General features: G+C 40.9%; 1 protein-coding gene across 1 annotated transcript; it reads right to left on the bottom strand.

Moving 5' to 3' along the window:
• Positions 1–4,909: 4,909 nt before the first annotated feature.
• LOC126176707 (uncharacterized) lies at positions 4,910–10,078 on the bottom strand. The gene is made up of 3 exons (XM_049923874.1): positions 9,673–10,078; positions 9,404–9,605; positions 4,910–5,283 (listed from the first exon to the last, which is right to left on the bottom strand). The coding sequence occupies exons 1-3, from the start codon at positions 10,072–10,074 to the stop codon at positions 4,961–4,963; spliced, it is 927 nt and encodes a 308-aa protein (XP_049779831.1). The 5' UTR covers positions 10,075–10,078; the 3' UTR covers positions 4,910–4,960.
• Between the last annotated feature and the right edge of the window lie 8,119 nt (positions 10,079–18,197).

Consider the following 18,197-nt stretch of genomic DNA (forward strand, 5'->3'; position numbering starts at 1 on the left):
CGTTAACTTCTAGAACCAACATTACAAGAGATATAGAATGATTGTTTCCTAGCGGCAAGAGCTTTATAGTCTAAGAATCTCTAAGATTAAGCAGCAGAACAGAAATGATTGGTTGGTAGTATTCTTGCACTGAAAACTCGCCTCAGAAGATTGGTTGCGTTATAAAAATAGAGGCAACTACCGAAACCCGGCAGACGTCTTGCCAATGTATTTACCTCTGCATATACGGAAACGGGTCATGCATGTAAGCTTGATCGCGTAAACCTTAGAAAAATGTGGAAAAATTGGGTCTTATACTTTAGGGATTCCATTAATTTTATTGGTATAAACCAATTATATACTTAATAACGAGAATTAAGAATGTTTCACTATTCCGTTTGATATATAGCTGAACGAAAAATAATTTGAAGAAACGCCAACATTTGGTGTAACGTCAGTCGACAAAGTTTTTGATTTTGGATATAGATGTATAGAGTTTTAATAGTTCCTACTCTGGCGCAAACAACACACTGTTGCCAGTGAGGAAAACATGAGTTTCCTAAATTTCATCCGGGTATGTGCCGTGACTGCCGTCGAGCTTTCTCGATTGTCATCGTCAAAGTAAGACACGCACGACGCGAGTCGTTTGAATGTGAAGGGTGTAAAATCAGTGGCTTTCAGGGGAACGCGCGGTCTCGGGCCTTCTTTACGTTTGCCGTTAATTACTGTTGCTTCCATCTTCTGTCAGTGTTTTCTACGGAATAGCTCCAGTGCACAACTTTAGCGTGTTGATATTCTGAAATAGTCTTTGGAGCAAATTTTCAACGTCAGTATTTTCAGTGGTATTATTGCAGGGTCCAATAAATAGAAATTCTACTGCATGATTTGTACCTTCTGTAACTATCAATAGATTCATACTGCGCAACCACACCAGGCATTTTCAATGAGCTGTATTTCCGAACATGGTCTGGAAAATGTGTACTACCGAGTAACTCCAGCCACAAGTTGAATGTGATTTTGTGAACCACCAGTGACAGAGGAAGGAATCACCATTGGATCAACGCATGTGACGCGTTTATTTTTGAAACGCCAAAGCGCGTCAGTGAAGAATAAATTAGTGATCGAACCAAAGACAACACTGCGATTTATGCTTTAATCATGAAGTTCACCGTAACGAAACTTTTCTTGATACCTATTCTCTTTTCTTCTACGACTTTCGCGAGCGTTCACCTTCAATTCGTATGTCTGGTTCTTTCGGTGTAGCAGCAGCCCTAAGTGAAGAATCTGATTAGCACAGATTTCCATCGGGTGTATGTCTTTACATGGTTCGTAAGGTTTCCATGGAATATATAAAATGAATACTTTTTCCAAAAACTATCGTGTAGTACGTCCCTATGATACTATATTCAACTGCTGAGATACTGACTGCCCAATAACGCGCTTGTAAACTTTGTCGCAAAATGAAACTAAAATTTGTTAAATTCTGAAAATTAATAATTCCATAATAAATTGTGTACTCTGAAGTTGTTTAAGTTTAACTCAGTACTGACGTACATTATGAAAGATTATGAAAGCCACGCGCAAGACATGATCCATTTGACTTCAAATATGCACGAAACAAAATACTGCTGAACACTGAAGAAGGTGAGTTCATGATTACCTGCACTGTTCGGTGTAACTTACGCTGTTTAATTGGCAAAATACCTGAACATTTTGAGTATGTACTGTTTGCTTGCAAGAATGAGGTGAGATATGCACTGAAAGGAAGTTAACTTACCTCATGTTCAGCATATTTTGTCGGGTATACTGATATTCTCGAAGGCTAAACAAATCAGCAGACGCAGCAGATAAGGAGAAAAATCTACACGCTACTAAGGTTTCCTTGCTTGTCAATGTATGGCTGTATGTAGCGTAAGGTGCAATGTACACACGACGAAATATTTAAGACGTCACTAAGAATAATTGAAGAGGGGTTTACTTTAAAGAAAAGCGTTATTGAATTGAAATTGTAAAGCGTTGCTATAAAACCTAGGACCTTCATAAATTCAATTGAAAAATTACAGACGTTTAAACCATTTGCGTTATTTATCACTGAAGGTGAAAAAAAGACATGAAATTAACACTGATGAGTATTCGTTGTCCAAGGAACAACTATTTCCTTCAATTAGTAGTTCTGATAAACATTCTCGTGCGTGCACTTGATATCTGCAAAAATAATCTCTATTCAGAGTCAAGAAAGTATCTCCACATACAAGTTTTGGTCTCCATAATTAGATATTCCGATAATTTCTGCCATATACACAAATATCAGATCATCCCTAAAACTGATCCCTGCTATGCGTCTTAAGAATGCTCTACCGTTGCGCAACCAAGGGCCAAGCGCGCCACAAAGGAACACTGAAAGACAGTATCACTACTAGCGCCGCGCGCTCGTGCGTTTTGACTGCAGTGCAGTGAATGTGAAATATATACAGTGGCAGGGAACACGAGCTTCACGTGTCTGGCAGATCTACATCTACATGATTACTCTGCAATTCACATTGAAGTGCTTTGCAGAGGCTTCGTCTAACCACAATCATACTATCTCCCTACCATTCCACTCCCGAATAGCGCGCGGGAAAAACTAACAACTAAACCTTTCTGTTCGAGCTCTGATTTCTCTTATTTTGATGATCATTCCTACCTATGTAGGTTGGGCTCAAAATATTTTCGCATTCGGAAGAGAAAGTTGGTGACAAATTTCGTAAGTAGATCTCGCCGCGACCCAACTCGCGTATCATATCTGCCACACTCTCTTCCCTATTACGTGATAATACAAAACGAGCTGTCCTTTTTTGCACCCTTTCGATGTCCTCCGTCAATCCCACCTGGTAAGGATCCCACACCGCGCGGCAATATTCTAACAGAGGACGAACGAGTGTAGTATAAGCTGTCTCTTTAGTGGACTTATTGCATCTTCTGAGTGTCCTGCCAATGAAACGCAACCTTGGGCTAGCCTTCCCCCACAATATTATCTATGTGGTCTTTCCAACTGAAGTTATTCGTAATTTTTACACCCACGTACTTAGTTGAATTGACATCCTTGAGAATTGTACTATTTATCGAGTAATCGAATTCCAACGGATTTCTTTTGGAACTCATTTGGATCACCTCACACTTTTAGATATTTAGCGTCAACTGCCACCTGCCACACCATACAGCAATCTTTTCCAAATCGCTTTGCAACTGATACTGGTCTTCGGATGACCTTAGTAGACGGTAAATTACAGCATCTGCTAACAACCTAAGAGAACTGCTCTGATTGTCACCCAGGTCATTTATATAGATCGGCAACAGCAGAGGTCCCAGGACGCGTCCCTGGGGAACACCTGATATCACTTCAGTTTTACTCGATTTGCCGTCTATTACTACGAACTGCGACCTTCTTGACAGGACATCACGAATCCAGTCGCACAACTGAGACTATACCCCATAGGCCCGCAGCTTGATTAGAAGTCGCTTGTGAGGAACGCTGCCAAAAGCTTTCCGGCAATCTGGAAATACGGAATCAACTTGAGATCCCCTGTCGATAGCGGCCATTACTTCGTGCGAATAAAGAGCTAGCTGCGTTGCACAAGAACCATGTTTTCTGAAACCATGCTGATTACGTAGCAATAGATCGTTCCCTTCGAGGTGATTCATAATTTTTGAATACAGTATATGCTGCAAAACCCTACTGCAAACCGACGTCAATGATGTAAGTCTGTAGTTCGATGGATTACTCTTACTACCCTTCTTAAACACTGGTGCGACCTGCGCAATTTTCCAGTCTGCAGGTACAGATCTGTCTGCGAGCGAGCGTTTGTATATGACTGCTAAGTTGGGAGCTATTGTATCAGCGTAATCTGAAAGGAACCTAATCGGTATACAATCTGGACCTAAAGACTTGCCCGTATCAATCGATTTGAGTTGCTTCGCAACCCCTAAGGTACCGGCTGACTTACCACGCATGTGTTCGTTTCAAATAATTTCCCGTTTATTACACTCTAAACTTCCGGGCTTCTAAACTGACGTATTACACTTCGTGTTAACGCTTCCGTCGGCCGGCGTTGCCGAGCGGTTCTAGGCGCTGCAGTGTAGAACCGCGTGACCACTACAGTCGCAGGTTCGAATCCTACCTCGGGCATCGTTGTGTGTGATGTCCTTGGGTTAGTTAGGTATAAGTAGTTCTCAGTTCTAGGGGACTGATGACCTTGGAAGTTTAGTCCCATAGTGCTCAGAGCCATTTGAACAATTTTTTTGTTAAAGCTTCCTCTCCGTTTGCGGGAGACCTCTGCTGATGTAAAGCGCTTTGCTTCTGAAGTCTTCTGGAGTTCCAAAGGGAACATTAGGAGAAACATTCCCACACAGATGATGGCCTAGTAGCACGGATGTTTTAAGTGAATCTAGTGCGGCCTTTAACGCTTTCCTTGCATGATCTAGCACTTTCGTGTAAGGTAAGTTGTCTTAAGAAAATTTTCGAATCTTTTCATGTATGAACGAGGCACAGTAATTGTGTCTACGCCCAGAAGTAAAAAGTATTCGATATGGTACTATTACATTATTATAATCTGTATATTCTAGTATCCGTGAGCGATGGATCGAGATTATTTTTACAATTTACTGAACAAAATAGTTAAAGCAAATTTGGTAATGCTAGAAATCGTGTGAACGTCATTAGTCCTTCAATTTTTAATGAACCATTAGTATTTATGAAAGAACTTTATTCGTTAAGGTTACTCCGCTACATTCATTTTAGAAGACGAAAGGTCATAGCAAATTCCAATATGTGAAGATAATTGAGTGCAGTTTAAATTTAGCTTTGAAAATTTATTATCAGCAATTTTTTTTACAACGTATCTTTAGCTCGAGAAGCTACTAAAAGCATTAAAACGCTTAACAGTTGCGCATTTTCACAATTTAACAGTGAAACTATTGTTTGAATTAACTGCATTTGAGGTAGTCACTGTGTCGCCTCCGCGATCTCTGGCGGCAGCTGGCTGCCCCGGGCTTCCTCAGCCGCCGGCTCATCGGCGAGTGACGAGTAGGACGAGGCCGTGGAGATCCCGCTGGAGCGAGACGGCGACGCGGGGGTTTCAGACAGGAAGCGGCCGACCAGCGGCAGGCGCTCGAGCAGCCAGAACGAGGTGCCCAGCCAGAACATGAACAGCGACGTCGCTGAGCGCAAACAGGCGCCGGCCGCCGCTCTCAGCTTACGAGCGCACGCAGTGCCGGCCACTGCTTCCGACTCTAGGGAAGTGGACGCTTGTCCTGACTGCTCTGTAGCTGAAACAGTGGATTTTACGAGTTAGACCAACGAGCAGCTTTGCGAGATCACTTACGTATGAGTAAAGTCATGGGATGGCGATATGTGTATGTACACAAATTGCGTGTACAATGTATAGAATGACAGTACATTTACGGAGCTGTCATTTGTACTCTTGATTTATGGGAATGCTATCCGACATGACTGGCCGTACGACGAAAATTAACAGGTTTTGAATGTAGAACGATAGTTGGAATGTCACGCGTCTAGCTCCGTTTTGGAACTTTTTAGGGAATTCAGAGGTCCGTAAGTGAGCCGAGAATCGAAATTCCATGCATTACCTCTCACCACAGACACAGTTGTGGACAGCAGTAGTGAGTGCCAACTGAAACCGACAATGTTTCAAGTAACAGCAGAAATAAATGTGGGATCAATACGAACGCACCCGTTAGGACAGGGAGGCGAAATCTGGTGTTAATGGGCTACGGCGGTAGAGGGCGGACGCGAGTGCCTTTGCTGACAGTATTTGCTGCGCCTGTTCCAGGCACGTGACCTTATCTGTTGGACGTAGGCAACTGAAAAAACTGGCTTTGTCAGGTGCGTCCCGATTTCACTTTGTAACACTGTACGGCAGGGTTCGAGTGTGACGCACACCCAACGACGCCATGGCCCCAGATTGTCAACAACGCATTATGCATGCTGATGGCAGCTCCATAGCTGTGTGGACTGTTTACATGGAATGCAATGGGGCCTCTGGCCCAAGTGAACCCAGTCAGTGATTTAACTGGTCTGTTCGGCTACGTAAAAACAATCTGTATCGTAGTGAAGATGAATTGTAGAAGACAACTGTCTACGAATGTTTGAAGAGCGTCCTGGGCAATTCAAACTATTTTGCAACCCAGACCGTCCGATATGAATCACATCTAAAATTTATGTGACATAACCGACGTCAGTTTGACACAAAATCCCCATGCGAAGTACAGTTGTTCCACTACGCTAGCAAGAGGTGGCATCCCATAATTTGTCACCTTAATTTAATTTCATTTGACGTATCTCGATAAGGTAAGGGTTGTTAGACTCCGTTACATCTCGTCTGTCATTCACATTTTACATAGCTGTTACGACATACTGGAAGTTCTTGGTCTGGCTGTTCTGTGCTTTGACTAATTTTGAAGCTAACAGCTTTTAAATTTGGAGTCCTAATATGACTAATACTCTTATGTTTTAGGAGTAACGCGGCGTGATCCTAGTAACCTCAGGTTATTCCCTGACAATACTTTGCGTCCCATTTGCTACGTCCGAAGTAGCATTGCACGATGTTCAATGTGAAATTACGCATTTTTGCTTATACTTTTAGGAACTAACTAAGTTCTTTCTTAGCTGTTTAACTTCCCGACCTGTGACCTAAGCCTAGCACAGGAAACTGGAACGACCGTAATGGAGATTGTTACTCAGTTAAATGTTTGAAGCCAACGGTTTCCGTTTTAATCTTTGGTTTCTTTTCGTTGCCTTTCGTATCCTTCCGATCTTAGGCCACTGTTCATATTCGTCCCTAAAAACGGCGGTCTTTCATTCGTGAACAGTGCCCTCGCTTCTCTGCTACGAGCTTTGTTGTGATGCATTTTCATTGTGTGCCTTCTATCAGTCGAGTTCGTTTTGGCCTATGGCCGAAGTGATTTGTGTGGCGCTCAACTGCGTTGTCATCAGCGCCCGTTCAGAGTTCCAACTTATTACACAATCCATTTTCTTATCAAAATGCAATGTAGTCACAGTCACAAATGACGAGGGAAACTATCACTCAGTCCCGGGCAGAGAAAATCCCAAGCCGGCCGGGAATCTAAGCAGGTATCCCGTGATCCAGAAGCAGCAGCGCTAGCCCCTAGACCACGAGCTACCGACTACGGTCGAAGCGTGCACGTAAGTACTGTCTGTAAACCGTTTGCCTTTTCAGACACGACTTTGTACGATGCAAAAGTATTTGGGAAGGGTGTGGTACGAATCCATTTTAAAATGAGTCATCAAGAGCATACGCTTTTGAGGTTCGTAAGGTCACTTGTGAAAGCTTGCAAGGAGAAATATTGAGCAGAACAGGAAAAGGTGGTTCACGTGAACTATCGACATCCGTTAAATGGAGACAGAACGTGTAACGCACGTACAAGATGATCGTCGGAACATGCGGAGATATTAAGAGAGAAGAACACCAAATCATGAACTTTGTATTAGTCTGCAAGGCAGAATTATTCAAGAGAGAAGGCTTTGTCAACTAATGTCGGCTTTTGGTTTGACAAAAAAAAACACGCAAAATGAAATCCTGCGTTCCGTATTTTCAAGGGATACTGTTAACCGTGCGAAGGCGTATGGCCCACATTTCCCTAAGGAATCTCATTTTAGGTATCAGTACTATTACGCATAAGTGCGACATGCACACTGCACGTTTATATTACGTTACTTACTGTATTAACATTACTGACTTGGGCACCTCACATCGAATACGCGAACTTAGCGATTGTCAAAAACATTCAATACACGTCCTTTTCATTTTGGTATGATAGACGTATAGCGGAATGATGCTTTTATGCGTATGAGTGGAATCAAACAGTCAAGTTAGGATCTTTTAAAGCGAGCTGAATACTGCACGTAAACAGACACAGGTTTAGTACAGGAATGAGCTCGTCGGATACTCGAGAAGTGAAACCATTTAAATACCACTGTGTGCACAAGCGTTAGAAGGCGAGATCGCGAACACTGAAAGGCAGGTCGAAGATTACCGAATTATGAACGGAAAATATTTCACATGTAAACATATACTAACTTACAGCGACATTAAGATACATTGTTGAAGTAGACGTGACCAACAGCTGAAGTCAGGTCTCAGCACGTTTAAGTTAAGATACAGATAAAGTAAGCGTTGTGCGTTTAAGATGCTATCACGGGATAACGAGCTGAACCAATAATTGATCGTTATACACGGTGAAGTGCGGAAATTCAGAACCAATTTACTACAAATTCTGTACCCGTAATTCGATTATACTGTGACTTTGAAGATCGTGATATTAATGAAGATAGTGGCACAGTGAAACATTTCTGCAACAGTGCCACGTTCTTACAATTCTCTACATAGATAGTAAGCTCATATTGTCTACAAACTATATTTAACTCAGTTAACAGGCAAGCCGACTGCCTATCTAAACACGTAGAAGTGTAAACATTTTTGTTTAAAACCAGTACCCTTGTGTGCACGCACAAAGCTTTTTACCTACCACTTCCAGTAGAGAATTTATGTCAGATTTCCTCAACCACCTCCAAGTAGGAAGCAGCAGTAACAGCGCTCTGAGTCAACGCCTTTCTTGCTTAATGTTTGTAGGGTAAGCATATCTTTTTGCTTCTGGCAACTAATCTGTTGCGGAGGCAAGTGAACTGAGGGAAGTTCATTCCCCACCAAGTTACTTTCCATTGTATCACATGAATAGAAGAATTAGGAAACTAGTGGCAACAGTTGTAGCTATAGCAGGGAAAGCTTACTTGTTCGAATCAGAAATTAAATGCCGGTACTGGAAGTAATGAAATCGTGGCGCGGCAACGAGAGAGAGAGAGAGAGAGAGAGAGAGAGAGAGAGAGAGAGAGCGCTCTTAGATACAGCACAGATGAAAATGGCATACCATGCACATGTATCTGGCATCCTGTTAACTGGAAAGAGTTGAAGAGGTAAAGAATACCGACTTTACCTTTCACTCTCCCTACCAAGAAATACATAGAATTTGACTCTTACTGAAACAAAATTCTTATCTAATAGTGATATCCACTGTAAGTAGACTATTGGAAAGCGTTAAACTCACTAATATGACGCACTTAGTCATCCTCAAAAGGCATTCAATCAATGTAAGATCTGGCTATGTTTGAATGCAATCGTGATCATATGACAGTGCGTTAACACTGTCATTCGCAGAAGTGTAAAGGGACACAGCAACGAGTTAGTATGCTACCGGAGCACACTAAGAAGTGTTAAATGAAAATACAAGCCTAATATTCAAGAGATTAAGTGTGTAATATTTGGTGAAGTTAAAAATTTTAGTTCTAGAATTAAAGGCACTAACTTCGTGAAGACTGTGGGTTAATATGACAGGAATTTTTGAACCTTACCGATCTCCAGCCTCGTTCCAGCCATGTATTGCTCAAATCTCTCCAACCGGTTTTCCACCAGCGCAATCACCTTGCGAGAGGATTTAACTATAGTTTTTGTAGTTCTTTTCACTTGCTTCCGTCCGACCTCAGTTACCATGACCGCTGTATTTACTGCTGGGCTAATGAAACTCACTAAACGTCCAACGACGCTATCGTAGATCTGAAACAGAATTAAACGTGAATTTCTGTCAGGTTTTATACTTACTTGTGTCTGGTCGCACACTTACCTTCTCGGGTGATTCTTTGACAACAGGAAAGTTTTTCTCCAATCGCTCCAGACCTTCGCTCGCTGGATTATCTACCAACTTCAACACGGGCTTGATTTTTTGAATTATATTGCCAGTACAATTTGTGACAGCTGTCGCCACTTTCTCGGAAATATTTAGGCCAATTTCAGTTACTTTAGTGCTATGCTTCACAGATTTATAAGTTTCTTCTCCCTTGTTCAAAATGAACAATACAAGAGGCCATCCCTTCAGTAACTGTAAAGTTTTGAAGGACTCTCCTACCACCTCTTGCGGAACGACATTTTGGACTAATTCCTGTCGAGTGTCAGACGCCTCTGGGCTGACAGCAGGATTAAGGTTCTCTTCCACAGCTGCAGGCTTAACTAAGCTTGTTTTACTCATTTTGGAATAACTGAAAATAAATAATATTGCACAAATCACTTCTCCGCTTTAATTTATATCAATACACAAAAAAGATGCACAACGACTGAAACAGTAAACCACCCACAGCTTTGAATCACAGCTTAAATAAACTGACTTAACTGGTCACGTTCCACGACAAGACTACAAAGCAAATCTTGTTTACCTTCAAGCTTATAGACAACGAAGGCTGTAGAGCATGATGTGAACACCAGGGCGCGCTACTGTCGCGCAGTGCGTACTGTGTGGTGTAAGAAGTATCCTGAATCTCCCGTTTAAAAACTGTTTGCTGCAGGTAATGCTATTTCATAGTAACAAAGTACTGAACGTCTGCACGTAAGCAATAATAATATCTTGTAATACCAAAAGCCAGCGTAATGATAAAGGTCCCTACACACGCACCAACCGACCGAGCGACCGACAAACTGGACGTGTGTAGGCGATTTAGCCAACCGACCGCTTAACATTTCTTGTACGGATGGCAGTCGGATAAGACCACCCCACAGCCGATTCTCCCCGCACCTCACACCACTCCACCAAACAAACTGTGTGCCGTGTGTAGCGCAAAAAAAAAAGTTCGTCTTTTGTTACTGTGCGCGTGATTAAGTGCTATTCTAAATCTTTAACGAATCCATAGTGGTTTCTGAAATAGACTACAGATACAGATTATATCTTAAATTTGATTTCTGATTCATATTGGTTGTTAAACCTAAAACCCGATATATAGACAGTTCAAAATGGCTTTGAGCATTATGGGACTTAACTTCTGAGGTCATCAGTCCCCTAGAACTTAGAACTACTTAAACCTAACTAACCTAAGGACATCACACACATCCATGCCCGAGGCAGGATTCGAACCTGCGACCGTAGCGGTCTCGTGGTTCCAGACTGTAGCGCCTAGAACCGCTCGGCCACCCCGGACGGCTATAGACAGTTAGTGGGTTTATTGACGAAATACATTTTCTTCATTCTTGTAAGTTTTAAAGAAAAGTCTGGGCTATATCTAAGTCTGCTGCTATGAAGAAGCAAAGATAGGTTTTTTTCTTTCTTTCTTTCTTTTTCTTTTTTCTTTTTTTTATAACAGTTAGCAATTTCTAAACACTTTGAACCTGTTCCTGTGTTTACTAGATTACGTGCGCAACTTCTTCTTCTAATATGAAATGAGTTTCTTAAACTTACAGGGGCATCTTTTCACCCACATACATACAAGATCTGTTCAAAAAATTCCAGAATATTTATAATTTCGCGCCAATGGTCTATTGGAGTGAATTACGGTTCGTATCCCTGAACACACCAGTGTTTAATGTGCAGTAGCGGGGAGTTTCATTGTTGTACGAGTACGTCTGTCAGTTATTATTCAGAACTGTATTGAGTAGAACGTTGTGTCGCATAGGTCGCGAATTTCGAGATGGCAGAGTTACAGGAGCAACGCGTCTGCACTAAAGTTTGTGTGGAACTCAAGAAAACCTTTATAGAGACGCACTAAATGATACAGGAAGCCTACGGTGACGAGTGCTAAAGCCATGCTCTGTGTTACGAATGGTTCACGCTGTTTAAAATTGGCCGGACGGAAGTTAAGGATGACCGGACACCCTTCGACGCCTACCGACGACGATCGTGACAGGAACGTCAACGAAATTGTGCGTGCCAATCGAATATTGTCCCCTACGCTCCTCGGAGTATGGGACATCATCATCATCATCATCATCATGTGTCATGAAATCCTGACCCAGCATCCTGAAATGCATCTTGTTGGCATAAGTTCGTCCCACGGCTCATGAGCCAAGACCAGAAAGATCTTCGCCTCGCAACCTGTGAAGAGCTTTCAGATGGTGGAAATGAGAACGGGATTTTTCTTAAGAGAATCATAAATGGTGATAAGACGTGGGTCTACGGATATGATTTTGAGACCAAGGTTCAATCTCCTCAGTGGGTCAGGAAAGGTTTTCCGAGGACAAAGAAAGCTCGTCATGTCAGCTCAAATTTCAAAGCCATGCTCATGTATTCTTTAACGAAGGATTAATTCATCATTAACTCGTGCCACAGGGACAAACACAAACCGTTTATCGATGGTACTATCGCGTGCGTGAAAATGTGAGAAGGGAACAGTCTGAAATGTGGCGAGACAATTCATGACTCTTGTATCACGATAACGTACTTGCACGTACCCAGTTGGAGGGTGACTATTGCACAAAAAACGAAATCATTCTGCTGGCTCATCCTCTGTACTCCCCGGACCTGGCCCCTGCGGACTTTTTCTTTATTTCCGAAGTTGAAAACCCTGTTGAAAGGACGAAGATTTGCAACGGTAGACGAGATGGAAGAAAATCCGCGGACGGCTCTTCGCGCGATCCGGGAAGAGGTGTCACCAAGACTGCTTCCGGAATTGTAAACGGTGTTGAGAGCGGTGTATCAATTGCGGAGTAGAGTATTTCGAAAGAGGCCACACACAATAAGTAAAAGACAAGCGCCGAAAAATTTTGTGGACAAAGTTCCGAATTTTTTGAACAGATCTCGTAAACAGATTACTAAGGTTTACACGATCATATTTTATTTTTAATTATTTTGCTTTACCATGATGTATTTCCTCAGGCAACTATGAATCAAGATGCAAGTTTCAGGAATCATTGTGTAATACAGTTATGGGGATGTAACAGCACTGAATTTGGGGTTTTTCTTAACTTTTGCCAATGGCTAGAAACCGTAACGTAACTAATAGCCTGTCTCATGACTGTATTCTTTTTCATCACAAACGTTTTCATGATGTTCAGCAGTTCCAAAATGCATGTCTCATTCAGTCTTAGATAATTAAGAAAATCGTAGGCTCCCAGTTCCTTGAGTAATAGGATGTGGGTGAATTTCTTTCTTTGCTTTACCCTCAGCTTTCTCTCGGCTTTTTTTAGCCATGTTACCTGTAAAAACCAAGGAAAAACCCAATTTTTGCTTCTGCGTAAACCTAATTGGTATCTCGTAGAATATGAACTCAATGAACTTAATACAAATCAAAACAAAACAGCGGCGCTGTAATTACTGAGTGCAGTCGGTTGGGAAGTGTATAGGCTGCCAAGAAATTGGTCGGTTGGCCGATAAATTGGTGCGTGTTTAGGGGCCTTAAGCGAAATGGCCGCTAGGAAAGAGGGCGCTACTGTCAACTAATCTGGCTCACTGTTACCGGCGACGCGGAACGCAGTGGAAAGGAAAGGTGTAAGTCTGACATCATAAGCCACTGTTAACGAGTTCCACGTTTGAATAAAGGGATAATAATTCTTTACACCAGGAAAAAGTTTTAGATTTGATAATTGATTTCAAACGCCATTAATTTGTATGCTATTAGTCAAGAACGTCAACGGAAAGTTGTCAATTACTGTACTAGAAGTGGTAATATTGCAAAATAATTTTTTACTTTAGAAGTACGTTCGTGGCTGCTAAGCAGAAAGTAATAGTAATGTCTGAGTGGTAATTTCGAATGTCACGTAAGCCTAAGTCATACTATGTTCGTAAATTTTACGTTACATAATTTACAAAAATGTAAATAATCTTCCTGCTTAAAAATACGATCATGTCTTCATTGAAAGTAGCTATTTCGAAATTTTTATTATCTTAGCAACTTTATTGTGATTGTTTTTGTGCTTAGTGTATCCGGACCTAATCAGTCATAAAATCTGCAACACGAAGACAGGACACTGCCAAAAAATACTATATTACGGGGCGGAAAGGTTTTGTTACTCTAACGAATATTTTAAAGCTCATTATAATTTGTGAATGGGAACTTCTAACAAAACAGCATGCGTCGCTGTACTTTCATATAATACATTTCGGCTTAACATTCATCAAACCGGTATATTAATTTTTTTACAATCTGTTGTAAATTGGTAATGACTTTCTGTGATAAACCTGTTTCGTTGCCTGACATTTACACTACCTTTCAGTAACCGATAGCAACCGTATAGGTTAGTTTGCTTGGTGCTGGAGGAATATTAAGTGTTTCGACTTCGATCTGTGACCTAATGGCTGTTGTGACGTCACATTGTGGTGTGTACTTTGAATGAAATTTCTGTGTAGCGTTAATTATCTCGATAGTTACATCTCTGGTTTACAGAGAAAGTAACTTTTTAGTCTTTATCAGTAACGGAAGCCCTTTATTTACAAGTGACATTTTTAAGAGTTTTTCATTTATTAGTAGCATCGCGAAATAGGGAGGCAGTTGTTGAGCCTAGCCTAGTTCTGCTCATGATTTTGATTGTACGGAAAAAAGCGGAGGCGGTGAACCGAAAGTTTCTCACGTTTGCTTGACTATTTTGAAATTGGATGAACTGAATGATCCGATGAATATTACTTTTGGCAGAAACTGCAGCCTCGTAACTATTGTTCATGTATTCTTTGTGATATGAAATTGTAAACGATTTCTAAGAAAGTTGTCAGTGATTTATGTATGTGGCGGTGTTCGAAACATCGTGTTTGCCGGTCTGTTCCTTTTGGGAGTTGGTTCGAGAAATGAAGGCTATTCATGAAATCAATTGTTACTTGCTGACTTGAAGGTCTCATATTTGGCTTTCTATCCATGAAAGTGAGACCGCAAAACAGTTATCGATCGGGTTTCATCTCGCCGGGAAATTTGTTCCGATTTTAAGGTGAAAAGAGGCAAAATTTGTGGGCCGGGGGTTTATAGGAATTGATGATCAAAACTTGCAAAATAAAAAGTGAGAGAGACATCGGCATGGGGTGCAGTCGTTTCAGGTCCAGACAAGCTGCACTTCGTTACAATCAATGAAAACACCTCAGCGAATGGGTCAATATCAGACTGGTGGGCTAGTTAAAAGGAGATGAATTTGGGTGTAAGCATTTAGTTGTGAACCATTGTTAAATTTAGAGAAAAAACATGTACAGATACAGAAGGTATTGGGGGCTGAAGCATTATTGGGTGGGGAAAAGGAGCATTTCGTAGCTCCAGTCAGTATGTTTTGAGAAATATAAAGCCAGAAAATCGGTGTCCGATTTTTTTCTGGAGGATGTGGGAAGAATGCACCATGTAGTTAGTACTGAAGTACAGGTACTCAAGGAGTCGTGTGGGCTATAATTATAGTATCGTAGAGCAACTTTGTAGACATTTTAATGCATTGAAATGTGGAACAGATTTACGCTGGAAAAAATTGTGCTAATTTTTATCATCAGGTGCAAATCCTGCGCTGTGAATGCAAGAAAGGCTCACAGAACTGTTTCCCTATGTTATGGATGAGCACCAGGTCGTCGGCAGAAAAGATCAATCAAGTGAGAAAAGCATAATATTCATTTTATTATTAACCACCGATTACTCAATTTGTTCAGTATCAGCACCGGAGACGTCGATGAGATCCAGTGCAATTCCAGATTTGCACCTGGCTGTCGATACTGGAACTGTTTTTTCGTGCATGAATGTGTTCCACATTAACGCATTAGCCTATGTACCAAGTTCCGCTATCGTTAGATAATTACAGCACACACACTGAACCTATGGTAATAACTATATTAGAATTATAGCCAACCGACATGTATCAAAGAAAGTTAATTGAATGTTTTGAAGTGGTGGGGGCTTTTTGGGGTTAACGTTTCGGTTTCGTTTCGTTAATTTTGTTTCATATTCGGTTCTAAAGAGTTAAGTTTTTCAGTGGTTTCACAGAGCTTTGATTTCTTGGATGTCAGTCTATTGAATATTCAGCTGCTATTTGTAACTACTGGCAAATATTCTGTTGCTGTACTTTTTATTTACATACTAGTTACATCTAAAGGGGACTAGGCGTGTGGTGGTTTTTGTATTGCGTGCTGCTGTTGGTTGATGTTTGAATTTGTAGTACGTTTTGAAAAGGTGGCGTGAAAATACGTATTTTTTTGGAATTGTGGAAGAAGTCCCGAAAATTTATATTCAGAAAGATTTGTTCCATTTTGTAAATAATTAGAGCAGTATTTGTTAATCTGTTAATGTTTCCTTTACAGATGTCTTTTTCCGAGGTGTGATTACCTTGTGACTGAATAGAACATCTTGACAATGTGATAATGAACTACTTTAGCCTCAGGTGTAGGTTCGGTTGGAATGTGACTACCTGGTTTTGCGTTGGCGAAGCCAACGAATCCCACTGCTAAAAAGCTGTCTATGGAGACACTGAACTGTGGCGTAGCCCGAGATATAGGTTAAGTTGGAATTTAATAGTTGATTCGTGAAAACCAATAAAACATTTGCCGAGACTCATCTGTAGCATACCTCGAGGTCTGTTCGACGATGCGAGAAAATCTACATGTGAGTTGAAGGAAACAAATGTCAACACGAAAGTGCGTTTTCGGGAATATATTTCTCTGGTCGACCTATAGCGTACGCCGAGATATGTACGCCTTTGTAATAACCTAATTGTATTTCTGATTTTGGTCGGAAGTTTGGACAGTGTGATTCAGTTAAAACTTACAATAAAATAAAAGGTCACGTTATTTACGAACGAGTATTGACATTGGGTAAGGACAGCGCCTTGACGATTGATGATATTCAGTTAGCTGGTTGTGACGCTTATTTGGCTATTAGTTCCGAATACTTTTGGATTTGCGAGGTTTCAGTTCTGACATACTTCGCTATGAATATAATGTAATACAGTTTTAAAGGGAAAGCAAAAAATCTGTGATTCGTTAACTTCCCATCACTCAAAGCGGGCGCCGTCATTGACAATAGCAGACTGGAAGTTCTAGACTCAGTAAGTGCGCTTCTAGTTTATTTTTATGACAGTCCTGACACTTTTCGTTGAGCATCACTGTTTAATTACATGGAGTTTTTTTAACGAAATTTGTCATTTCTTAACGATAGTGTGGTCCTTAATTTGGTAGTGCTTGTAGTTTGCAACAAATAGTGGTAGCTGTCGGTTATGATTTTAGCTAACGTCGTAGTATGCCTACAGTATTTGTAAATTCCTTTTATGTATATGTAATTGAAGTATATTTTCCGAATAGGTTCCGTTTTTACGAGAAACATTGTCCAGTACATGCTGGGTGTTGTGACGTCCATTACAGTGTAACGATAGTGTGTGGTTTTGCGGTACTCGACTCCTATTTCCTTGCAATAGTGTTCTTATTTCATTCATTACAATATTCATAATTCAAAGCGCTTATTTCGTTATGTGGTAATTTTTTTTACACTAAATTTTCTCTTTATTACATTCACCACATCTATAGCGACATGACGTAAGCCGATATACTCTTCGAGACGTTCGTTGCAAGTTTTTTTTGTCACGACTCAAAGCGACGGCTGTCATCGAATGTTCCCCTTTATCCAATTTGTGTTGCCTTTAGTTGCATGCATATTTCAGATTTGTTTGTGAATAATCTCTGTATATGAAAGGTAACGTTCTGACTCATCGTCCAGCACAAACAGTTGATAGAAATTGGAAATTGGGAAAAGATGTGGGTCTTCTGCTGTAGGCAACGTTCCAGAAGGGATCGTCCAAATGCCACTCCTAAATGGGTGAAATAGGTGATGAAAGGCTTCTTGGAAGTACGTCGCTATTAAGGGAATTCTGAAGGTAGAACTACAAAAACTGGTATTGGGTTTGTCACATAATGAAAATTGCGTGGTTCACCATTTTCGGAAATTCAACCACTAAGAGGGTAAAAAAGTGAGTGAAAGTCTTTTGAAAATAATCACTAACGAATTATTAAAGGATTTATAAGTCTACATCTATGAAATTTGGTATTGAATTTCTCGGTTAGAATAAAAATGTTTCAGGGTTTCTGGAAATTCAACTCGTACATGAGTGCAATAGGGCATGAAAATATTTCGTTACTTTAATGTATTTTAAAGCTAAATTTGTGAAAATTATTTCACTTCTCGCTTAGATATAAAAAATATTTGTTAGGGGATGAAGGTGCTACAGAAATATCTCAAGATTCAAACGAATGTGAAAACCTCGGACTGATGCCTCGCCATTTTCACGTAGCATCATTATTTCTCACTCCTTTGGAATCCGAGACAAAAGCGTAGATTACTCCTCTCTTCCCCTGATAGTGTGTGCAGGATACTATACCCAGATGAATTCTCAGACTAAAATGTTGAACTCCAGGCGATCCTACGCACTGTCATCAGACGACTGACA

The sequence above is a fragment of the Schistocerca cancellata genome, chromosome 3 (genome assembly GCF_023864275.1).
Source record: "Schistocerca cancellata isolate TAMUIC-IGC-003103 chromosome 3, iqSchCanc2.1, whole genome shotgun sequence".
Classification (NCBI taxonomy): domain Eukaryota; kingdom Metazoa; phylum Arthropoda; class Insecta; order Orthoptera; family Acrididae; genus Schistocerca; species Schistocerca cancellata.